At 42.4% G+C, this 25,656-nt stretch overlaps 2 protein-coding genes across 3 annotated transcripts in view; both read right to left on the reverse strand.

Annotated features, from left to right (window-relative positions):
- atosa (atos homolog A) overlaps positions 1–8,619 on the reverse strand; it is a 32,593-nt gene extending 23,974 nt beyond the window's left edge. Inside the window, exon 1 of the mRNA XM_067593984.1 lies at positions 7,293–8,619. Coding sequence (XP_067450085.1) covers positions 7,293–7,323 — 31 coding nt within the window. The 5' untranslated portion in view covers positions 7,324–8,619. The remainder of the gene's footprint in view (positions 1–7,292) is intronic.
- A 7,302-nt stretch (positions 8,620–15,921) lies between these two features.
- onecut1 (one cut homeobox 1) lies at positions 15,922–24,775 on the reverse strand. Of its 2 annotated transcripts, none has more exons than XM_067594005.1 (2): positions 22,666–24,775; positions 15,922–18,059 (listed from the first exon to the last, which is right to left on the reverse strand). In XM_067594005.1, the coding sequence occupies exons 1-2, from the start codon at positions 23,720–23,722 to the stop codon at positions 17,770–17,772; spliced, it is 1,347 nt and encodes a 448-aa protein (XP_067450106.1). In that variant the 5' UTR covers positions 23,723–24,775; the 3' UTR covers positions 15,922–17,769. The 2 variants fall into 2 exon arrangements, with proteins under 2 accessions (XP_067450106.1, XP_067450097.1); XM_067593996.1 differs by having other exon boundaries at positions 22,651–24,775.
- Positions 24,776–25,656: the final 881 nt, after the last annotated feature.

Raw genomic sequence — 25,656 nt, forward strand, 5'->3', positions numbered from 1 at the left:
GAGACATAACTGCCTTTACAAGGTTCTCCAGACCTCGCAGAATAACAATAATCACACATACCCTAACATACTCCTATGTAAACACTACTGAGGTTAACAAGAGGCTGTCATTTTGGTCTCTCAGTTAAAATAAGACATCTTGGGTGTGTGACAAAGACACACTCAAAACATCCGTGCAAGGCATGAGTGCTTGTGCTTTTCTTTACTGTGTGGTTTCTGAGCAAGACGCGCTAGTCCTACAGAACTTGCAGCTTAACACAGATCTAGTTATGTCACATCAGGGATTAATACTAGAGTGGAGGGAAGGATGCACTATAAAAAGACACTACGAATTAATTGTTCATCGTGATGACGACCCTACAGTTGCTGATCATAAGAATTGGCCACATGGGATTTTTAAAAAAAATAGATGGTTTGCATATTATACTAACCCTGTTCAGTCTGCTCTGTATTAAAGGTAGAGTCAGTCATTCTGGAGAAAGATAGTTGATATTTGAACAGAACACAATCCAGAGCGATGCCTCAGTTGTAGAGTCACTTCTGTTCCTCTCACACATTATCACAAGCAGACAAAAATTTGTTTCATGTGAGCACAACAGTCCATCCCACCTCTCTGTGGCCTCCCCACTTCTCACTCAACCTGCGTTCAGCGTCTCTGTCCAAATAAGCAGCCGCCTGTCAGTTACAGCTCCTGGAGAGCTGAGAGGACAGCAGCCAGACAGACTGGCCTCACCAGTCTGACTGACAGGAGAAATTCACTGATCCAAAATAGTTTGCATGTCGGCTCCACAAGAAGAAATCGACAGTGTTTGTATTTCTTGATTCATTGATGCGGTTAATAAGTTGAAACACATATATAGTGGGATATTTGTAGGGCTGTAGTCAACCAAGAAAATCTTGGTCGACTAAAATTGCACATAATCTTCAACTAATCGATTAGTCATGGGGGGAGGGGAGGGGGAGTGCACAGTAAACTCAGCAGCCACACATTTCTCTGTTCTGTATTTCTCTGTTTTGTGTCTTCAGGTTAGGCTAACCCATTGTTGCTAACTTTGGAGCTTACCTCCTTCACTTTTCCAGCATTTGGGGAAACAACACAAGTCAGACGTGACTTTTTAGCATTTATTAACCGACACACTGTAGTCTGTACTGTACATTTACTGCCTGACTGACAACTTACTACTAACCGGAACAGCGCTGCACAGACTTCCAAATGCTGTCGATTTCAAATCAAAATCAAATCTTAAAAATTTTTTTTTGGCCTGGCGGTGGTTCTTGTTCTCTCGTCATTATGGAGAAACACAGATTCAGTAAACATTCAGTACGTTCAGTAAACGTTCAGTACAGTTAGACCCAGCAGTCTCTATTAGGTTGGGCAAGTTCCAAGTTGTGAAAACAACGGGGGTGTTTTGAATACGCCCCCCATTTTCACAGGTACTTTGTTAGTCTGTCCCTCCCGCCGCAGGACATAATGGATTAATCCTGGACAGCTATTGATGTGGCACTTTTCTCCTTATGAAAATAACACGGAGATTATTCGACCAATGAGAATTTAGTCGGACGAGAGCATATCGACCAACTAATCGACCAGTCGACCAGCAGACTACAGCCCTAGATATTTGTGTGATTTATACAACTGCCTGTTCAGATTATGCTGCAGAGCGTTTCTGTGACATTGTCTGGGATTCAGTATGGATTGATACATTTAATAAAAAGGAAGTGTATCTGTTCTGTGAGACAATATTTTCTATGTGCCTCCCCCACCATTCAACGGGTGCTGGAGACGGGAGACTGTCGTGTGACAGACAGCTGCTCTGATGACTTCCCCCTGTCCTGTACACGAGCATGAACGCCCCCTGTTGCTGATTGGTTGGAATAGTGTTGTGTGGCTCGCTGTGAGCCAATTTGTTTGATTCCCATTTACAGAGCCAGCTGTGTATGAACACCACTTTTTTTTTTGCTCAAACACAGAACAGCCAGCTAGCTGACTATGAGGAGATATAAGCTGAATTTGACAAAAAATGTATTGAACAATCTTTCTCCAGAATCACTGACTCTACCTTTAATGTAAAAGTTTTTATACAGAGTTAAAAAACTGGTCTTCATTTTGACTCATTCATTCTGACTTTTTTTTTTGAGATATCTTGAAGTAAAACAGATGACAAACTGGATACACCAGACAGGGACAGATAAAAATAAAGAAACAAAAACTGATATGCAAAGATAGAGAGACACAGACAGCCTCCCTTCCACACCACCCACGCCAGGGGTAAACCACCAGGTCCAGATGGCTCTTCCTGTTCCTGCAGAGTTGGCTGCTGGTTGGCTATGAGGAGCCACAGGGGCGGGAGGACGTGACGAACACACAAGCAATGACATCACTGGCTTAGTGGCATCCTGGCAGCAGAAATGTGACCCCATGCTGCTACTCTCAACTTCAGCCAGTCCAGCACTAAGTCTGGATGGTGTATTTTTGTGTGTCTGTATAGCTTGTTAACACTGAGCCTTAATGCGGGGTAGCTGTGCTAAATATGTACACCTGCTTTTATGTCTGTGCACGTGTGTGGACACTATGACTTCAGCGACCTTAAGCATTAAGCCTGTGTGTATCCGTATAGGGTAACAGTGCACTTGTGTATGTGTCCTGATAAAGAGTTGGTGTGCTAAATTAAACGTTCCAGCATTATGTAAGAGCATTACTGGACTGGGAGGACTGGGGGCCCAATCCCATGCAGCGGCTAGGCAAGGCTAGGCTCCTTACAGTCAAACTTGTCACAACAGCATTGATTTAGGCTGATTACTCTGGAGGCTAGGACAGTAACTCACGGCTGAATGCCTACCCAGTATTGGTATTCATTGCGAAAGGCAGCTCTGAATGTTGCTGTACAATGGGGGGAGTCAAATATCTATGCTCAGTGCAGCTGGGTCAGCAAATGACAATGGTGATGTATTAAAAAGGCAATACGATGAAACACTTAAGTTGACTTTAACTAGATGATAAAATGAATACCAACTGTAAAACTGCATATACAGGAACAACTTTAGATGGACTGTTTAAATAAATGTCAATTCACTGGACTTTTAAGTTCAACTGAAATCTCATTTAAGCATCCCTTTGCAGGCAAAAAAAATGTCAACATGTTTTTTTAAAATGCATTGTTAATAGTTTTGAATTATTAGAAAGAAAAAGTGGACGGAGGAACAGTATTTAATCATAAATCACAAATAAATAATGTAAACCTAAAGAATATGGTCATGAAATCAAAGAATTTAAAATATTAACTTCTCCTTTTGGTTTCTAAACACAGGATAAGTGATTTACAGAGCAGATATGTGTGCTAGAGTAGACAAAAAAGGCAATTTAATTTCAGTTGCACTTAAAGAAATAAAAAAGTATGGTTTTCAATGTTAATGTTTCTGTTGTTCTTATTTTCCAAATGTGATATGATAAGTAATGACCATTGACGGTATATAAATATGGACGTCTTGACAGCTCCCTAAAAGTGCCAAAACATCTCGATCGCCCCCTGGTGGCTGGCTGCAGTACATGTCATAAGTCCCGCCCCCTCCATGTTAGCGGATGGGACATGAGCTAAATTTAAAAATAGCCTACACATCAAATAAATTTTCCCCAGAGATGCTTTCTGTCATTTTAGGTTGTTCTTATCACGCTGATGTTTGGCCAAGTGCTCATTTTTCTGATAAGTTTGTTTTTAATTATAAAAGGGGGTGTGATGTCATGATTGACAGCTGTGACAGCTGCTCTCAAACTTCCATCAGAGGGCGGGATGACCGAGGCGGCGTGTCCTGCGGGCCGTCATCCCGCCGCCCGACTCTACTGTGCAGACTCTGGCTCCAAATGATGTCACACAAGCAAGATGGAAGCTCCCAGCAAAGAGATATTTTGGCTTCACTTTGGCATAGCAGCAGGAAGTGGAGACGTGTCTTCCATATTTATATAAAGTCAATGGTAATGACAAATAACAGAATGTGTCTTGAAAATAAAAAATAAAAAAAAAACTATCAAAGTACTACCAAGCATCACCAGCTGTGGTGTGGCTATTAGTTAAGAAATCTTAAAGAAACCCAGTAAAGAAAAAGTCAATCAAGAAAAAGAAAAAAAAAAAACATTCAGATGGACTCAATTTATGCAAGATGATTGTAACAGAGGAGAGCACCTGTTGTTGTTGCCTCCTTCCACGGGGTAAATCGCTGCCAAGGAGGAGGCAAAGACAACACAGGACTAGACAGGTGCTGTGCGGGACAACAGTGTATGTCGCTCTGTATTATCTAAGTGTCTCGTCAGTGAGAGTGAATACACTGATCCACTGGCATGTGTCCGGGACATCTCAGGGCAGCTGTAATCTGGCTGAGCCCACACCAGAAGGCAGGCAGTGGTGTAAGTTGGGTGAGGGTAGGGACTTGTACTCAACTCTTCCTTCAAGGACTAATGGCTCCAAACAGGAAGCGACACCATACAAACACACCAAATAACATTAGAGAGAGCAAGGAGTGCAGCGCTGAGACTTGCCAGCTGACTGAGTCTCTCCAACATGACTAGCTCTGAGGTCATCTCTGTGTGTTGTTTAATGGGTGTCTGAAAGGGGGAAGAGTATGAGAAGTGTGGTCGAGGGTGTAAAGGAAGAAGCACTCAGTCACCATTCTTAGGTCTTTACTCAGAAATTTCACCACACATGTGCACATGTCGCTATATAATGCAAAGTCTTTTTTTGTATTTGTAATATATCTTCAATGATCTGGTTGTGAAGAGAAGGGAAGTTGAGGAAAAAAGGCTATTTTTATGGTGTAAATAATTCCAATGTGTTTTTTTTAGTCAAGCTTTGCCCTTCTACATGTGGAGACAACAAAATTATGTCTTTAACGATACAAATAAAATCCAGCTTAACCACACTTCAGCTGAAGCGGTTTGAAACCCGATACGGCGAGCCATGTTTTCCCTGACTGGTGTAAACAGGTCCCGAGTTTTCCATAGCTGCTCTTTGTGGGACCTGTAAAAAGCTGTCTGTTGAGCCATGTGGTTCAACGGTACAGCGCTTATTAGGGCCAACAGCAATCTGTTGCAAACTCTCTGCCACACTCACTCTCTCCTTCACACACACGCACATACACGCCATCCTGACTCATAGTTCAACTCATAGAAAAACAAGGGGGTCAGATGACTCTGGTTAGGCCCCTGAGCAGAACATAAGTGCTTGTCTTCTCCTTTTATAACAAAAGCATGGTTCAAAAAAAGCACCAGAGATGCTGCATAAACTTGAAAAAAAAAATCTGCGTATTTGAAGTCTTAATTCTTTTTATCAGGAGCTGTGACAATAAAAAAAAAAAGTATTTTAATTTTGACTTGTCACATCATTCCAATAAGGGATTCATTAAATAAGTACAGTTTTGGCACAGATCCGATACTGTTTGTTGGATTTGTGCACCACTAACTCCCATAGCCACCTCTAGGTGCTAAAGGTGGAGAGAGGGAGATAAAGTATGGCAGGGCGCAGCCTGATTCTATCACCTCACCGCATCACCTACCCTAAGCCTTGGCTTGACTTTTCACAGCAACCTGATGAGAAGGTCACAGCCCATGAGGTTTGTCACACCACAGTATAAGCAAGATGCACATGTCTGGACATGTCCAACTCTCCCACTCCAAACTAGCCGGGCTCTCCCAGGAACCCTCAATCCAGCATCAGAGCAGTGGAACTGGCTACTCTCCTTTCAAACTCGACCTTGCTGTGGTCCAGGCTTCTAAGTAAACAACTCCTCTCACCACTGCAGTCCCTTCCTCTGAGCAGGCAGAGAAGAGTAAGAAGGCATCAGGGCCATAAGCAATCTGGTATCTCCACCAAAGGAACGGTACAGTATGTTCCAAATAACAATAGCACCACAGTGCCTGCCAGTCATACAGGGAGCTACTGCTGTGGAGCAGCTTCCACTGGCACAAGCTTTCATAATTAGAACATGACAGTGAGCGAGCCAACCTGACATGGTGATAATCCATGAAGGGTGAAGAACAGACTCGCTGTAGCACTGCGCCTCAGGCCAACACTTCTCAATCTTTTTGGCTCATATAAGGCAGGCACAAACACACTGAGTATTTGGTAGTAAACCATCTCACTATCACTCAATTTGAGAGACACTTTTCCAACCAATACCACAACAGCAGTGTTGCTGTTCACAGTTGACCCAGCATGCTGTGCTGCATTATGAGGCTATAATTACACTGTACAGTGTCAGTCAGTGTGCCCATTATTCTGGTCAGTCACATCACACAGATGTCTGGGTCAGTGCTTCTATACAAAGGCTTAGGATCCTACAGGCAAGGCAAGGCAGGGTTAGGGTTAAAAGTCCCATACAGGGCACATGTTTACTCTGTGTCTTGTGGAGTCTCATTACCAGCATATTGTGCTCTAAGGAAGATCCCACTCAGGCCAGTCAGCAGCCTGACTGCAGTTTCATAACCTATTCAAAACACACAGACGAGCCCTGATTGACTGCAGTTAATCTCATCATGACTGAAGAACGGTGGCCCTTCACTGCTTCTGGTGCTATTGTGTTGTTGTTGACAACGATTCAAGCCACCAGCTGGATCACCAACAACCGTGTACAATCAATCACTAGGTGAATCATTTAGCTTAAAGGAGCTCACAAAACATCTAATGTTAACTGTGTCAGGGCAGAGATGAAGGTAATGAGATCCCCCTTTTACAAATGAATGCAATAATAAAATTAGCATAATCACACTGAAACAAACAAGGATGTCCCCTCTGTCCCTGTTTTGCCCTTTTGCTGCAGATACAGCGACATGTAAACAGGTTGCAGAGCATACGGCAGGAGCCTTATTTCCACAACAGGGTGGGTGTGAGGAACATTTTGCAGCAGCTCCGTGCAAGAGACTGTCAAAACAAGAGCTACTGGAAAAGGGAACAGTGTTTGGCATGAGAGGATCCAGCAGGTTATATGCTGAGCCAAAAAAAAACAGGGGAAAAGAAACAGCTGACATTAATGTTGTTGACATCCCAAACTGGAGCAGCAAATGTGTGTTGTATGTGCACGTCCTCATTTGCTCGGGTCAGCCTTTCCTTAATTCACATTACCAGTGACCAGGCTGACCAGCTGTTACATAATTCCCTGCCCTGATTCTTCTCTGAGGGTAATGGAAATACATTCAGTCCACTTAAAGCTGAAAATGTACAGCTTGCCCAAATACTGACCTTCAGGGCCACCTGAAGATGTGTATATGTGTGGGTGTGTATGAGTGTTTCTGGTGGTCCACATACCTCGCTCGGGCTTCATGTTGTCCAGTGTCATCAGGTTGCCTTCAAGGTATCTTGCGGGGTCTTCTGTCTTCTCTTTCTCTATCACACGCTGCCTTGACAGCAATGCAACGGTGTCTGGACCCCCACACCCTCTGTGCCTGAGACCTGCCGTCTTAGCTAAGCAATAATATCAGCTGTGAAGCCTGCGTGTTGGTGCCAGCTGCCCCCTATCCAACAACAAAGCATTGCTTTGTTAGCATGCTACTGTACGCTTCCATCGAGTCGCACTGTATTGTTCAACTGACTGATACAAAGACAGCTGATAGCCACTAACAGATAGCGTTCGTTAATGCAGTTGTCAACCCGCTTGCTAGCGAGCAACCAATCTGACATTTGAGTAAATTAACTAGCAAGCTGGGCTTCTCTTACAGCCCGTTTCAAATTCCACCACCTGAACAGACACAGTTACGTCGCGATGCATTTCTGTGTCTCCGCTCCTGTAACGTTGGCTGCTCACAACGACACTAGCTATACGAGAACAGGGGGGGTTTGCACACACAACTAACTAACTAACCTTATCGTTTCAGTGTGGTTAAACGTCTGCTGGTGACGACGACGACGACCTCCCAAACATCCCAACCCCCAACGTAGCGCAGGTAGGAGGACGGTCTCAGTATTTTTATATATATTTTTTTTTAGCTACGACAGGAACATATTCAGCGTATCAATCTTCTCACAAAGTGATAATAAAAAGGGATATGGTCCACTTTCTGTCCATCCACGGCTCTCGAACCGTCACCATCTACTTAACGTTAGAAACAACACCTGTACTGACTTCCTTTGTGGTCTTCATTAAAACTTTTCACCCCGACAACAAATAGGCTCCGATCCCAGCGAAGCGCTCACGACGGCAACCGTCCCTCGCGAGCCCTTACTAGCTAACAGTAGCTGATGTGTCGCCGATTGCTAAAATAGAGCTCGATACTAATGTTACTTCGGCCGAAATGCAGATGAAAGGAAGAACAGTGAGTCCCTTCTAGTCGTGATGCTTACAGTCTGCCTCCCCTCCTCACTTCCCTCCTCACTGCTGCTTGTCAAAACAGATCAGTGCAGCTCCAGTCACGTGTCCCAACAACAGCCCCGCTCGTCACTTCCCTCACTGCCAGCCTCGCATGAACTCGCAGCCATAGCAACCGCCAAGTTAGAAGAGTGGTACCAAAACTTGTAAGGAAGACACACATAGCCGTGTCTGGTGAAAATCACGGCCTATAATTGTAGTTTTTCTTCTTTCATAGCTCTGTAAACATTAGCGACAATTAATGTGACTGAATGATGAAACAGGACAAACAAGAGACGGGCTACGCTCTGCGCGTTCACGTGCGCACGTGAGGGTTCGTGTTTTTTTACGTCGTGAACATTTTGTTCTGGCTTCAATGAGGCCAAAGATCGTGTGTTTAAGGTAATGATGTTATATGTTGTAGTACTACAGTCCACTGAGAAAATCCTGGCAAATATTCCACAAAATGATCAGTATTAAAAAATTTTACTTGGTAATTTTAAAAAAGACGTGCGCTGCAAACCCATTGTTTTGGTTCTTTGTCGCTTGTAAATCAGAAACATTTTGTTATTCGTGCATTGCGCTGGTGTAGGCTACTATTTCCAGACAGCTAGCTTACTTTCAGGCTAATTTGTATTTGTACTTTTTTTAAAACAATAACAGGAGAGCGGAAGAACTTAACTTAAAAGTGTTATTATAATAATTATATTAATAATGAATTCAAACATGAATTAAGTTAAATTCAGAAAATAAATCAAATGAGAATTATCACTCTGAACATCCGCTAACATGATTGTACTTTGGCCCAATCATTAAGTTACTTATCAAGAGGGCTAGACACAACAAACCACTACAAAAATACATTTTTTCAAAAACAAAAGTAAAGTTAAAAGTAACCCCCCACAGATGAAGTTAAAGTAGGAAAACAGACCTAGAACCAGTGGTTCTAACCACTACCCCAGTAAGTGCTGGATGTGGTGATAGTTTTGGTACAAATAAAAAAGAACAGAGGAAGAGCTCTTTGTTTTAGTGTCTTCTCTGCTGAAACCCTTTGGAACAAAGGCAAAGGCCAAAATGAGGACACTAGAATCTGCTTCACAAATCTGTTTGACAGCTGCAGTTGCACTTTGTGTGTTATTGTTGTTTGTCACACAGTTAGAGTCTGCAGAGTGGACTTGGTTTTGGTGAAGGATCATTAGTATTATCATGAATAAAAGTATTGTCAGAAAAGTATTTTGGATAGACTACTGAAAAATTCACGTGAAAAAAGTCTATATTGTTGTAAAGGGGCCACATTTTTGATAAAATATGTGCCTGCCAGTCGATTTGCTGTTAGACCATTTAATTTAAAATTGACCAACTTGTCCTTTGTTTCTGATACCAGAGACAAGTGACCCAGAGAACGTAGGGTCATGGAGTCCACAAGAACAATGCAAACACCTACCAGTTGATTATGGGCCTTTATCTGGCAGGGGAGCAACGTTTACAAAGTTAGTCTACTGTCACTGATTTACACCAAAATGAAGTGTAAGGGTTCCTGTACTTTGTGATGAGTCAAATGAAGCTTCATCAGCAGTCTGTGATCATGCATTTGACAAAAACAACTCACATAAGACACAATGTGGTGTCCTATCAAGGTTTTTATTCAGAAACAACTGTGGAAGGGACATTTTTTGGACAAGGGGGACGTAAATGATTCTCGGTTCCCTGAACAGGCCACAATAATGACATTTAAAGATATTTATGGTGTCAGACCCCTTGATAAGTTGACATAGAGCTTAAAACGGTCTTGCTGCGGTCCTGAGTACAGCAATACTGGCAGTAAACCAACATGATGCCTATAGGCTACATAAATAGATATATGGTTAAGGGAGGGAAAAGCTGAAATGCATGGCAGACCTCAAGTAAAAAAATTAACCATCACTTCATTTCATTCAAGTTTTATAAATAACATGCTTGATGAGTAGCAACAACATGAAGAAGATGCTAAAAGTGTGTATGTTTCTGTTTAATTGGTTCTCCAACTACTGCCAAACACAATCACAACCCATCCTGAAACAATCCTGAAACATTTTGAGTTCTGTTTTGCAATGAGCTGCAATTACCTGCAACATACTTTGTGCTGTAGTTAGTGTGATGATGTAAGTTAAAGATAAATACTCCAGCTAACAGTAACAACTCCCAGAAAGCTATGACAGTACAGTGGTGATTATACTGAGATACTGGGACATTTTCCGATTCACTGATGGAGGATCAACAAACAAAAACTCTATAAGCCCACAATCAATGGGTCACTCTCATTGAACCAAATATCAATTCAAGTATTGATTTCCAATGTGGGGATACAGTTGTCTGTGTTTGTAGGTATCTGTTTTACTGTCCGAAATCATCAAATATATTCATTTTCTGTGACTTTTTCCTTTAAGACTGTGACAACAATACAACACAAAGAAGCCATATGTTTGCAAAATCCATGCCATAGCTCCATCTAGTGGCAGAATACAAATAATGCAGCTAATAATATTTTTATCACTATGTATTACATAAGTATATACAATATATTATATATTATTGTATACTATTGTATTGTATCTATCCATCTATTGATACAAGCAAAACAAGACAGGAGAAAATGGAGAAGAACAGCAGGGAAAGAGCTATAGTTCCAGAGATTGAAAGACAAATGTACAAATAAGAGTGCATCTAGAGTGGAGCAGTTCAGACATGTTTCCAGGTATTGGGAATCCCTCGGATCATTGTCCTGCAAGTACATTTATAAATATTGTAGAAAAGGAGTCCTCCTTTATCTATCTGGGATACTGTAGTGCCTTTATTCACTTTGATCCAAAGGCTGGAAAGTGTATACACACATACAGTATGCTCAGAAATACACACACAACACAAGCAGGTGACACAAGCTCATGACCATTTTTAAAAAGCTTTACAGTTGCAGGTAAGGTGAATGAATCGTTTGTCTCAGGTCTTAGGTATTTTTTCTTCATATCTGACATGGTGTCTCTGGTTTCATTGCATCCCAAAGGAAAAGTCTTTCCAGGCATGAATCCTGGTTTGGCTTCTTTGACAAGTTTGACAAACCTTTGGCTCAACCGAAGGCCGAGGCAGAGGTGAGATCTGTAGCCTGGGCCAGTGGCACGGTTTGATGATGAGCAAGACATTCATTCAATAATCAATTTGGGAATCCATCACCTGGCTTCCAATATTTAAATGCAAGAGTTTGTCTCTATTGCATTCACACTCATTCACACAGGGATTATTAACAGATGGATTAGTAGGGTTTAGCATCACAGAGAGAGGAAACCGTTGGAAAAAGCTATTTACTTTCTACCTTTATTGCTGTGTTCTTGGGTTCAATTAGTGAAACTGCTGATGGGTTGAAGGGTGGAAGTCTGTGTGTGTCATGTTTGGTTTATTTGTGATTCTGTGTGAATATGTTTATGCTAAAAAGATGACCCAGATGACTTTACTCATTTAAAAGTTATGATTGTGATTAAAAAAACATTTAAATGGTTACATTAACTTGCTTTTCTGCACTTTGGAACTCTAATATGGATGATTGGCACAAATGTGATCAATTCATCTTTGGTATGGGACTATAACTCATAGCAACATTCAGTTCCAAAATTATCAAATTGGGGGATTAGTAAAATAATTTGCTGCATGCATTTACTGCTTATTTGTTATTTTTCTAAGTTAAGAATATACTAAAGATTTACAGAATATATATGCTTTTCAATTATTGACTGACAGATTACAGCAGCTAAATATTCTGAATTGCTACATATAGCATGTATGAGGAAACACGTTTGATTGAAATAGACTGATTCAAGCTTTTTACAGTAATATAAATGCATATATTTTTCAGTATTGGAGCCCCTGGTGCAGATGCACCCTGACAGCATTTATGACATGATCCATCTTCTGAAGCTGCTTGTCATGCAGGTTCCCATCCAAGACAGACTTATATGTCTGCTTGTCTTGTCCTCTACTTTTGTATCTGATTTGATGTCGTATTGATTCAATTTGCCTGTCTGAGCAAGAGAAGAAAACACACACAGACGCGCACACATACATGCACACACCAAAAATAAAAAAAATAATAATAACAAGAGACAGGATTCAGAAGCTGGAAATACCAACAGTTTATTTTCTACTTTATGTGACTACAGAAATGTTGAAACATTTGAACACTGAAAAAAGCTGGATGACATCATCACTTGCTTCTCAATTTTCTTTCTTTTTTTTTCATTTGCTTAGCAATCACAACAGATGATATTGCACGGCACTGAGAAAGCAGTAGCAAAGCCTGGGAAACAGCAATGACAAATCAAGTCATGAGACATGGAGTTATACATCTGAGAGTAACACCGACAGTATTGCCTCTCTGGCACACACGCGCGCACACGCACACATACACACACACACACTCGCACATGCACGCATACTGAAAACTGAAGAAGCATTGTGAGTTGAGAAGGAGGTCAAAAGAAAGATCAAGGTTGACAAGAGCACAAGGTCGACGAGAGCAATGAGATTTCATTTTGAAATGCAAGTGCAAGATGAACTACTACTGTAAATCTACTCCTAAATGTCGATGACAACAAATATGCTTGTTTATCAAAACCCTTCAAGCATCTTTGTATATGAATAGCTGGAGGACACCCCTCTGTGGGTGAGAAACTAAGTTCCCCAGCATAAGAGATCCAGATGATTGTCTTAGGCGCCGCAGTATTGTTATGAGACTTGTAGCCAAGCTACCCATCATATGGGAACTCCTTATGAACAAAATAAATAACACAAAATGTGATAATGGGGAAGAAATAGGTCCACACTGCATCCATTCCCTCAAACAGGCCTTTATAACTGTGATGTAAGCACCTGCACTTTGCTGAATAATGGTCACACTTTCCATCCTTTGACATAATGACTGTGTAACATACTGGTGTTATCTGCCATGGACATTTTTGACATGATAATTATCGTCAGTCCTTGGAGATTCTGTGCTGTCTGAGCATGACAGAGAGGAAGCAGTACTAACAGTAAGGCCTCTTAAAGACCGGAGGGAGTCAAACTTACTGTCATGATATGCACCAATCAGCCACACACATGCATACACACCAGTCAACAGCTTGACAATATGCAGTACTTACAGATTATAATAAACACAGAGACGCACAGTAAAGAAAGACACAAACATGCACCAAAACTCGCATACCTGCATTCCTCAGCGTTACTTTACATCTGAGTTGCACACACACTCTCACTCACTTGCACTCTCCCACACTCAGGAAAATAAACGTGTCCCCATACACACTCACACACTGATTCCTTGGTAAGGTTCTTTGCAGTTTTATTAGACTTTGCTCATATTCATTACACGAGTACGTACCAAAAGAACAGATACTAGATGGAGCGAGGCGGCAGTGCCACGGCAATTAAAAACAGACCCAGCTCCGCGGCACAGCCCCTGGCAGACCGGCTGCCCAGCCTCCACTCCACCTCACTCTGTGTATGAGACAGCAAAGTGAGCGGGACTTGCAGCCCTCGTTTCAAATGCTTCAGATTGTACATTGAACAGGAGATTCCCCACATGGTAGAGTAAGCTTGTCTACATAGCCCTACGCCTTCTACATTCTATACCCGTGCGAATGGCAAATCAAAACTCAACAAGTCTACCTCACAAATGCCAGTGCTTTTCAACATTATACATATTTTTTTCCAATTTTTGGTTTGTTTTAAAAATCTTTGGATGTGCAGTAATACCCATAAAATAATTGTTTTTAAAAAGTCAAAAGAATAGAAAAAACACACACACACGTACACACTGCTTTTTGCCAGCTGTTCAACAAAGTAGCTCCTGTATAACTTTGTCTGCAATGGCAAATCAACTGTCTGGGTTTCTGGCAGTGTTTAAAACACACATTGAAATGCCGGCTAGGATTTAGCTGAAGAAGAATACAAACTACTCCTTTGTTATATCTAAGCGTGGGAAATAAGGCTGTAACATAAAACTGTCTTTTTTGTTTGTTTTTTTTTTCCAAAATCCTACTATATACAAATCTAGAGTTTCTACAAATGCATAAATTAAAGCAGTGGTTAACCAATACAAAAATGCAATTAAATTAAAATCACAACACAGAAGTAGAGAAAAGGGAAAATATGAACACAATATCACAGCAGTTGGTTTTACCCTGTAAAAGCAATAGTCTACCATCATAATATTGGCATAACCCAATGTCTGATAAAAAATACGCTTCTCCCTCCATCCCGTAAGTTTCATACATCAACCCTGAAACTTGTCCTCCGTGACTTGAAACAGAGCACTTCTGCCAAAACAAAAAACTTCAAAATAGATAATCATACAGCTTTTTGAAGTAACAATAACAATTACCACACGAGTGGAGTTCTGCTTAACTCACAGATAGACGTCTCAATGCAGAACTCAAAGGAATTATTACTATGAGGTATTCAGAGACATTGGTAAAGACATGCACGGCCAGAGTGCTGGACCTTCCTACACACAGCAGAGAGACAAGGAAGGTTGGGGTAGGAGGGATGGAGGGTAAAGGGGCAGGAGAGAGGAGAAACAAAGAACTTTGGTTTAATCTGTAGAAGTGGACAACAGAAATTCCTTTGGTATGTTTTCATTGCATGGTTGCACTGGCGAAAGCACCACGGTGTGATTAAAAAAAAAACCCTTTTCCTTGTTTCTTCAGTAGTGGCCCTTCTACAGGCTGAGGTATTCACAGAGTCAAAGGTGAGAGGTCAACAGCGGTTTAACACTTTGGTTCAAGCAAGGCACTCGTCCTGGGAGTTTTAGAAAGATTGCAACACGTCTGCTTCTACTTTCAGGAACATGTCTGCCTATAGTTGAGTCAACAATTCTGCCCATGGCTATGTCAGCTTGTCTGCCTATTGTCATGTAAAGATGTCTGACTTATTTGTTGGATCATTTTTATCAACCTATAGATACACACTAAGAGGCAGGGCCAAGTGGAAATAAAGCTGCAGAGAAAAGACACTCTAGCGGGATTCTCCATCAAATCCACATAGATTACTTTGAAATTATTCATAAACCGAACTAAAACTTTAATTTTACATATCTTTTTGTTTGCCACAATGTCAGCTTGTACCTTTTTATGCCAACAAAGTGGTACAAATGTATGCTTTTGTATTGCTAACAAGCACAAAGAAAGACTGATCACGCTGCTAGCGAGAGCTGTACCCCGCAGGCACCTGCATGGCCGGTTGTGTGTATCTATGGCTAGATCAGCATATCTGCCTATAGCTATATCAGCATGACTATCTATGGAGCTGTAATCAGAGCACAGATGAAGCAAGAGCACGCATAGCAGGGGTGCATGGGTTGAGTGCAGGTGGGGGGTGGGGGGTGGGTGCGGGGGGGAGAGGGTAGAAGAAAGGAGAAGGGGAAGAGAGAGGAGATGGGGGGAGGGGAGACATACAACATCTTTTAACACCACTCGTAGAGGCCGTGCAATGAGAAAAAATCTTTGGTTATCTTTGGTATCATCAAAGTGATAGAAATCACGTATGGAACTTGAGTGAGGTAGCATCTTTGGTTCACACTATAAAACATCAGCAGGTCTTGACACATTTTTTTTTTTTTGTTTCTTGTCATCTTTTTGGTTTTTTCTTTCGGAGATGAAGAAGCAGCTCTCTTTCCCTGGCCTCTCCTTCAGCGCTTGTTCTGATGAATGTAGAGCTGCTAACCCTGGCCTTGAGGAGGATGACGGCAAGGGGCCAGCTAATATATCTAATATGTTACGCTGCCCTGGGCCAGCCCTGTGTAGTGCTTTCCTCCTAGTGCTGAAATGCATAGCTTACCAGGAGAGAGTGGAGGCAAGATGGGGGCTGGGGATCGGCGAACAGGGTGGGGTGCTTTCGTATTCAGGTGACGAGCTGACATTGCTGTGTAAGCGCCGGAAAATGATTTGGTCATTGATATCATCCCCTACACCCAACATCTTTGATGAGGAGATAAAATCAAATACATATGAAGAGCATGGGGACGCTGAATGCTTATTATTAAGGTGGTGACACAATTTGACTTAAAAAAAAAAACATCCGAGGCCCTCTGTCCCCCTCACAGTGTCAAGACCACACATGAAACATGGGAGCCAGCATCTTGTGTTTTCACCTTTACAGAGAAAACATACAACTGAATGGGTTAGTCTTTGTTTTCCAGCTGCTGGCATTTGAGCACATCAACTAGAGTTAAACCTGTGTTAGGCGTTAGCTAAACAGACTTACAGGAAAGGAGGGATATGTTATGATTCATCTTCACAATGAGCATTTACAGTAACATTCACGAGGCTGATTGTGAAGATATAACTGGAATATTTAGTTTGATTCAAGAAGGCAACGATAAGGCAAATGTAAATAGTTAATTTTCAGGGTTGTGTCATATAGTATTTCCTTTTGCAGGGAACATAAATAAAAATACGACTCAAATGTTGTAAGGACCATGAACAGTAACATTCTCTTCTTCGTGGCTCCTAACTAACAGTCTGTTTTGGGAGGTAAGGGAGGAGATGAGGTAAAAATACTTATTAGATTATCAACTACAAAATATACTCTTTGGTCAATTACTTCTTAGCAGGTTATTTAGTGGTTTTATTTCTAAGTTGCATGAGAGGCTTCAGGGTGTAGAAGGCTTTGGTTTCTCTTTTTAAATTATTCAACGCTTCAGCATGTTGGAAGAAAGCACTACCATGTGGGTTGAGGTTTTGGTTTTGGGTTCAGGGTTGGGATTTGGTTTTGGGTTAGCAGTCTACGCTGGGCATTTTCTTGTCTGTCTGGAATGCTTGATGGAAAGACAGACAGCTGGACAGACAGACAGATAGACAGACAGTCCACCGATCCGAAAAGGTTGCACAACAATCCAGTCGCTCCTGTAGGATTTTTTTTCCGTTGATTGGCCAATCCCACCGGAGCTCCACATTCTGGCTGTTTTTCAAGGGTGTGGACAGCTGCAGATCAGGCTGCCAACAGGCTGATTAAACCTCCATTTAGGGACCCATCATTAAAACCAACCAATCAGATTAAAGATAAGGATGGCGAATGATAGATTGATACTGGGTGGGGAGGCGTAGGGAGGGGGGGTTGTAGTAAAGCTAGAGACCAGTGACAGTGAGTGTGTGTGTGGGGGGGGGGTAAAACTATAGTCTTTTTGCAGTATGTTACACATAAATGTGTTGCTGAAACAAACATTTCAAAGCAGGTCAAACAAGAAGTCTTTGGTTTGTTTTTTCATCTTTGGATACTATAAATATCAATATAGTACAGGTTTAAGGGCAAAACGTTGCTTCAAGGTCTTTTTAAGTTTCTCTTTGTTTCTCTTAAGTTTTAAAGCTTTTCCACCGAGGTTGAGTCAGTCCATGAGTTGGTCAAATCAGTCCATCTTCAGGCTTTGGTGCAGGCGTTGGGGCCAGAGTTGACTGAGTGACCGGAGCCATCGTCCACCCACTTATCTAGGCTCCGGCGGCGTGCGTTCATAAAGAAATTGCTGACTGTAGCCAGCTCGAGGCCCAGCTGCTGGGCAATAGTGACCTGCAGCTCTTTTGATGGACGCTTGTTCTCCTTGAAGATGGCGTGGAGCGTCCGCCGCTGCACGTCTGTGAACACCAGCCGGGGCTTCTTGCTCACGTTCCCCCTCTCACTTCTGCCGTGGTCCTGTTCCTTACGCTTACATGCTGTGGAGACAGACAGACAAAGAGAGAGAGAGTGTGTTTGTGAGAAAGGGTAGAGGATAATTGTGTAAAAATGAGTTACAATTGAAAACTGATATAAGAATCTTTTCTGTCTGGGTTGACTGAAAAAATGCTGAATAAAAAACTGACCCATGAATTATCTTAGTGGAGCTTAGCCTACAAGTCTGCAAGTTTTCATTCTTATTGGGACACTGATATGATTATTAAAATACAATAAAAATATCTGACATTGTCCAACCCCATTTTGACCAAAAACAATCCTGATTTGCATTTTTTTCTGGATCTGATTTTTTCTAGTGGAGTACAAATTCAGGTGCAAAACATATTAAACCTTTCATAGATGCTTATATCAAGATAATTCAGTGGATTTTACTATTAAGACCACACTACTTTCTATTGCTAATTTGACACGAGAAACAAAGATAAAAAACGGTAACTCCACAATCCTTCAAATCAGCAGTAAAATGAACGTTAAGCTGATACCAGTATTGTTTTCGAATTGTCATAACTTGTGTAACTTGTGTATAACACCAAGATCTCAGTTGAAAAACTGATTTTTCATAACTGTAATGTGTTACCCTGCAGGAAAGACACTTTCTTTTTATGTTCTCTTACTTCTTTCCTCTTAAGAAAAGTTAATATCAGTTGACATCAACAATATACCTCCCAACGCATCCTAACAGCAGCACATTTTAATGCTCTGGTTGAACTTCTGTTAATTGGCAAAACAAGCTGATGCAGCGAGTTAAATTAAAACACTGATATCTCAAAACTATATTCAGTCATGCATATTTTAGGCATAAAGTGTAAATGACCAAATATGTTTATATGACATTTTCTGCCTTATAAGCACCTATCTTGGAAGATTTTCTGCTGTTAGGTATAACAATCATGTAGGTAGGTAGAAGCAGTGGCATTTCAGTTCCAAATACCCAGACACTCTTTCATTGGGCAAACCGTGAGGGTGCATGGGAAATGACAGTGGAATTACACTCTTCTTCATTTTGACCCCATGCTGCCCCACAAACCCCCGGTGGCCCCCCCGGACCAGAGCTAGAGCACCGCGGGCCCGGGTGGAGAGCAGACAGACAGGAAGCCTGTCAGCCAGGAAACAATGAGCGCTGTCCACGGTGCTGAAAGCAAACGGGGCGCTTCAACAAACATCTCTGGAAAAATGAACTACAGATCATCTAATATTTGAAAGACGTCCTTGGGAATCTGTTTGATGGGAAATTAAACCTGACATCAGCTTATTTTATTTATTTATTTTTACTTCACAAGCTCTGATTCACCCCTTTTAGAACGAGGTTCCTTAGTGAGCAGGGACCAGGAGGGGGCAGGCGTGGGCTGCTGGAATGAGGCCTAATATGGACTCACAGGGGAAATTAATGGACGGCATATTCTAACCACAAAGCAATTCTTAAACCAGTGCTGATTAATTTTGCAAAATGCACCGGGTGAATAAAACCTTTAATTAGAAAACCTCAAAACAGAACAATGCCCAGAGGAAAACAATTAAATAAACAAACAAAACCCATGCAGAATCTGGGAACAAATTACCCAAATAACAATTCTATGCGTATCACTTCACCATAAAAATGACTGCATTACAATTCTGTATTACATGAGGATTTTTTTTTTATGTAGTCAATAGTGAGTTTAAATTGGCTTATTACTTCTTAACTATGGCATTCGTATAAGTTCGGTCTTTAGTTTTCGTGTATCATTCCCTTCCCAAAGTAGCAGTAAACAGTAAGCTTCATGAGGGACAGATTAAAATAAACATAATTATTAAATCAATATACTTAAAGCTGATTGTGCCGATCCCACCTTGTAACCTCATTTTAGTAAACACTTTCTCAGATGTGTGCTAAAGTACAGTGCAGCGCCCTGTCCGCATGACCATAAACTGGAGTAATTGTGAGTATGAGGAGCACGGTGTCTCCAGCGCTGGTAAATATTAACAGAGAGTCGGAGCTCCTCGTGTACGAGCTGCTATAAATCAGCAGGAGTGAAGGCCACTCAGACAGCAGGAGCCACCACAGAGCGGCCCGGGCCAGGCCGGCAGAGGAGGCCCGGCCAGAGAGGCAGCTTTCCCAGGAGCAAGGGACATAACAACGGCCTCGTTATCAGGCTAATCACACACACACACACACACACACACACACACACACACACACACACTGCTGCTGCTCCCGGCTAATCATTAAAAACACAGAAGAGATAACTCCACACACTCAAACACACTGCACACACTGGGCCTACTGACACTGTGACGATAGTCCTGCGTTTCATAATCTTACAGAGCACAAGAGAACAACAAACAGACCTCAGTGCTAGAAAATGCTGCAAATATTCAACTAGAAAACAAACTCTCTGCCTATTCTAACGAGAATATGCATCTTAACCCACTGTAGACAGATACATGTTCACCTGTAATTCTAAAAACACCAGAAAAACAGCTTATGTTGAACAATTACATCTGTTTAATTAATTTAATTTAAATAGACCTCACTTTTTTGAACTCGTTTATTCTGTCTTGTGCCAAACAGCCTGCCTACTTATATTCTATTCTATTCTATTCTATTCTATTCTATTCTATTCTATTCTATTCTATTCAAGCACATTGATATGGGTAATTGAATACGTGGGAAAAAGAGAAAAGGCCCGAGATTAATTTCAGAAGCCTGAAATCAATAAGTATATCACGTCTACTTCAGAACACGATCACATATCTAGTTCACCTCGAAACGAACGGATCAATAAAATGGCGCTCAGCCTTTTCTCTCCAAATTAATTTAGTTTTTAACTGTAAATGTGCCACTCTTAACCTGTTTTTGGTGCACTTTTTGACAAAAGCCAGCATTTTATATTTGAAATGTTTGTTTTTGTCATTTCTATTTATGAGTAGTTTTAGTAGTTTAGTAGTTTTTTTTTTTTAAATAAAAAGTTCAAACATGATATAATGTGTTCAAGAGAAGCTGAAGAGGAAAAATGTAAATAAAGCAGGCCTGAGATATTTATTTTCTATGTATAGCCACTATAAATATCTCTTACTTAAAAAAAAATCAAAGCAGCATCAATACTCATCAATAGGATACTGATCAGATTTTTGCTCCAATTATAGGTTTCACACATGGAAGTTAACACTAATAATCGAATGATGATCAAATACAAAAACAGCATTCAAAAATTCAATTAGTTTTTTCACTCATTTTCAAAAGTCAGTGATAAAAACCTCATCTTCAACCAACACCCCCCTCCACACACACACACACACACACACACACACACACACACACACACACACACACACACACACACACACACACCCCTCCACACAGCAGCAGATGGGAAAACTGAAAAATAATCAATTGCGAGTACACTCACGTGCGCACACGCACGCACTCACCCACCCACCCACACATACTCAACTACACGTACTTTCCACTATGGAGCCACAGCCTCACTTTTCAAAAGCCAAAAAGCCCATTTGTAGGTCATTGATTATTATTAAAATCCATTGGATGTCTGTTGACGCGCACGTCCGATATGGACCTCACCGCGCGCCCTAATTGACTCGTGTGTACCTCAGGGACAAATTAATACAGAGGTCTATCAGTTAATTAGAGAAACCTCAGTCAGGGTTAGTTTACGACCAAATCATAAACACATGCTCTTTTCTATTCTGTTCTATTCTATTCTATTCTATTCTATTTGGAGCCGTCTGAAATTAAGAATTAAGGACTATAATTTGACCAAAGTGAGCCCATTCCACTGGCATTAACATTTAAATTTAGTTTATTACACACTCTCAAGAACACGTGCACACACACCTTCCTCTCGCTCTCTGTTTACACCAAGGGCAACACCAAAAAGGCTGATCAGTTGCATCTACACCAAAATAAACACATTCCTAACGATTTCTGGGCGAAGGATCAACTTACGCACACAATCCAGCGGTCGATATTTTGAGGTAAAATGACATGAGCACTTGTTTCACACAACCCCAAAATCAGTGTAGAGACAGAAAAGGGACGCGTATTGATTGGGCATCAACTCGTCGAAGCGCTCCTCAAACTTAGAGAATAGAGATATTGTTTAACATATTGTATTGTGTTTGATTTTGTCCATCCAACAGACCCTCCCTCTCCCCATCACAAGAAACCAGGGTCGTCAGGTCATCAGACCCTAAAACATGGCCTAGTTCTTGCCTTCATCTAACATCATTTTCTATCAAGACTTCCAGGATATTTTATAACGAGTAAAAGTGGAAAGATTAATAATGACAAGTTATTTTGGTGAATTATTAGACTTTCAGCCTAGAGGGAACATTTTCCCTGAATGCTACCCTGATGTGGTTTTAAATTCCACTTCAATTGCTGGAACATGTTTAGTGTTTTTCTTCCATCATGAAAAAAACTACAAGAGCATTTTTGGTTCCCAACCCACTTGACCTGTCCGTTGCTTTATAAAAGGTAGCGTTCAGGGTCAATGTTCCTCTGTGCTGAATCAACGCTCCTGTTCAAGCGTCACATTCAGAAGATGAAAACAAAAAAAGGGGGGGCTTTACCGAGGCTTCGCTCACCTGCGAGCCTGAGCGCACTCATGCGTTGGAACTCAGGCTCCTGCAGCCATTTCCACATGCGACGGAAGGTCTCTCTGCCGGACTTGAGCTTGGACCAGGGTTTGGGGTTTCTCAGCAGGTCGGACAGAGTCCCCTGGGACCTGCACAGGACCCGCTGGGCAAAGATGGCCTGAGGGATGCTGTAGCGCTTCAGCTCCGTGGTGATCCTCTGCGCCACCTCTTTGGTATTCACCTCCTCCATCTGTCCCCCAGAAACACCACCCGCTCCACCGCCGCCCCCTTGCTGCCGGAGCCCGGAGGCCTGCTCCCGGCTGTTCACCGGCCCCTGGCCGTGCCCCTGCGCGCCAAGGTGGGCGTGCGGGTGGTGGTGGAGGCCGTTGATTTGTACCATACCCGCTGAGGAGCTCATGTGCTGCTCCGTGTGTCTGCCGAGCATGGCCGGATGGTGAGCCTCAAACCCGCTGGGGGTGAGCATCTTCTCACCAGGCATGGCGGCACCGGGATGAGCATAGGGCGGGATGCCGGCCTGGGTTGTGTGTATGCTGGCCAGACCGGAACCAGACAGAGGGGAGAGGCTCTGGCCCATGCAGGGATCCTTGTGATGATATGCGGGATACAGACTGTTCATAGGAGCCAGACTCCGGTCCTCTCGCATCAACGTGAAGCTGCCGCTGACATTTCCGGCGATCCTCTGGTGGGGATGAGGGTGAGGATGATGGGGATGGTGGTGGTGATGATGGGGAGGAAACTTGTCGGACACCGTGGAGATGGGGGGTAAGGGCTGCAGGGGGGTTAGGGTGGTGTAAGTGCTGCTCGCACTCATGCCAGGGGGGGCTTCACACATGCTGATGGCTGGATGCAGGTGTCCATGGTGGCCGGGGTGATAGTCTCCACTGTCCAGCAGGGTCGCCATGCCCATAGCGCGGTGGCTCAGACCCCGGGGGCTCGGACGGGAATGCGGACTGTGGCCACTCAGCAGCTCTCCGTGACCGGACACGGACTCATGGCTCACTCCGTGCAGGTCGCCAATATTCTCCATCGACAGCTGTGCGTTCATGATCCGGGCAGCGCTGTGGACAAACCATCTATCTGACCTACCGCAGTTAGCTGATGTCCAGAAGTCTTCACGTCCAGTAAAGTTCAATTTTCTTTTGTTGCTTTTTTTCTTCTTCTTGCAGCAGCCTCCTCTCTTATCGCTGTCCTTATATTCACCTATTTGATTTTTCTCTTACCTCTGACGCTATTTTGCAGAATGGAAACTCCTTTTCCGAATCCTTTTTCCGTTATATTTTTGTGTTTTTTTTTCTTTTTCTTAATTTCCTGATTCTCTTTATAATTCAAGCCCCCCCACCGCCAACCAGCTGTCCTTGCGCTCCGGTCGGGTGCCGCGCCATCTCTCTAGTTGTGTGTCTCCAACCACTCTTCCACCGCAGCACAGATCACCGTCTACACATGCGCACTAGGGACACCCATCTCCTCCCATACTCTCTCTCTCTCTCTCTCTCTCTCTCTCTCTCTCTCTCTCTCTCTCTCCCTCTCTCTCTCTCTCTCTCACGCGCACATCCACCGCCACATTGCTCTGACGTCAGCTACCTTATTAAGGAAGGGAGGTATCAAACCACCTGCTAAAAGCTGCTCTCCCCGATAACCCATATTCAGCAGCCTATGGCCTTTACTGAAATGTTAAAAAATGCAAATAGACGGATCTCTAATAAAATCCTCACAGAATCGACCCATGGAAATGGGCTGGATGCAGCGTTTAATGTTTAATTGTCAATTGCTATTTAGAAAATGTTAAATTCATTAGGGCTATAATGAGGCTTTACCTTCAGTCCTCCTTAAATTATTAAGTGCAAATGAAGTAGTCTAAACTTCCGGGTTCATTTGGAGTTGATTTTTAACTAGTGTGGTCTAGGATTCAAAACCTCCAATGAAAACACACATAGCCTAATTCTTAAGCAGGAAGCAAAAAAAAAGAAAAAGAAGAGGCACAACAAATTGCAACAAAGCATTATAATTTAATTAGTAGCTACAGGGCTGCCAGTAAAGTTATATTCATAGACATCACATGGATCCATTCTTTCATTATTAGGCTACTTCAGCTGCACCACCCTGCCCCCACAGCCCTGCCAAGTATGTGGCGGTTTAACCAAACGAGGAAGACTGTAGTACCTTCTCTTTTGATAGAAAAAGATGAGCAGATGTGTCTATTGTTCAACCATTAGGCTTAACGAACCAAGCCTAGCAGTATGTGTGTGTGAGTGCATGCGCATGCACTTGTAGGTACGTGGGGACGCGCACACGCTTGTCCTATTTGGACATGAAGCACATTTAAATATGAAATTTGAGAATTATTTAACTATTAAAAAAATGGCTTATACGCTATGATATAAAAAAACACCAACACATCTGTTTTTTTATTTACACAAAAGAGGAATTTTATTTTTGTTGACAGAGACGTCCAAATAAGACGAATACACACATTCACAGCATCTCTTTAAAATCCAAGGCCATGGAGGAAAATGACAGGCTGACACATAACAGGACTGATGTCTCTGTGTTATTGTAGAGCATCATGCTGCGTGAGTGTCAAACTCCCAAACCTGCAAGCCTGATAAAAGCCGGCCCCTGCTTACATGTCAGGGGCCGTTTAGCTTAATAGAGCGGTAGCGCAGAGCGTCCTCAGCCGGCCGAGGTGACAGCTTGCAGCGGTCAGTGTCCTGCTGGACCCCCTGCTGAATGAGGGACATGTCAAAGGTGACGCTTCAAGACTCCCAAAGCCAACATCTGCGGGGGGACAGATTAACCTTTCAGACTTTTCCCTGTCCTGGACCTGCTAGGGGCCCCGCATCTGTCAGGGTCCCCACAATAGGCCCAGCGCTCGGTTGAACGAGTTAAATAAAAGAAAAGAAAAAAAAGAGAAGAAGTTAAACTGTCTCTGATGTGAAGTCAATGTCAACGGCGTGTGTGTGACGTGTGTCGAGACAAAAG

This window comes from Thunnus thynnus, chromosome 1 (genome assembly GCF_963924715.1).
Source record: "Thunnus thynnus chromosome 1, fThuThy2.1, whole genome shotgun sequence".
In the NCBI taxonomy this organism is placed as follows: domain Eukaryota; kingdom Metazoa; phylum Chordata; class Actinopteri; order Scombriformes; family Scombridae; genus Thunnus; species Thunnus thynnus.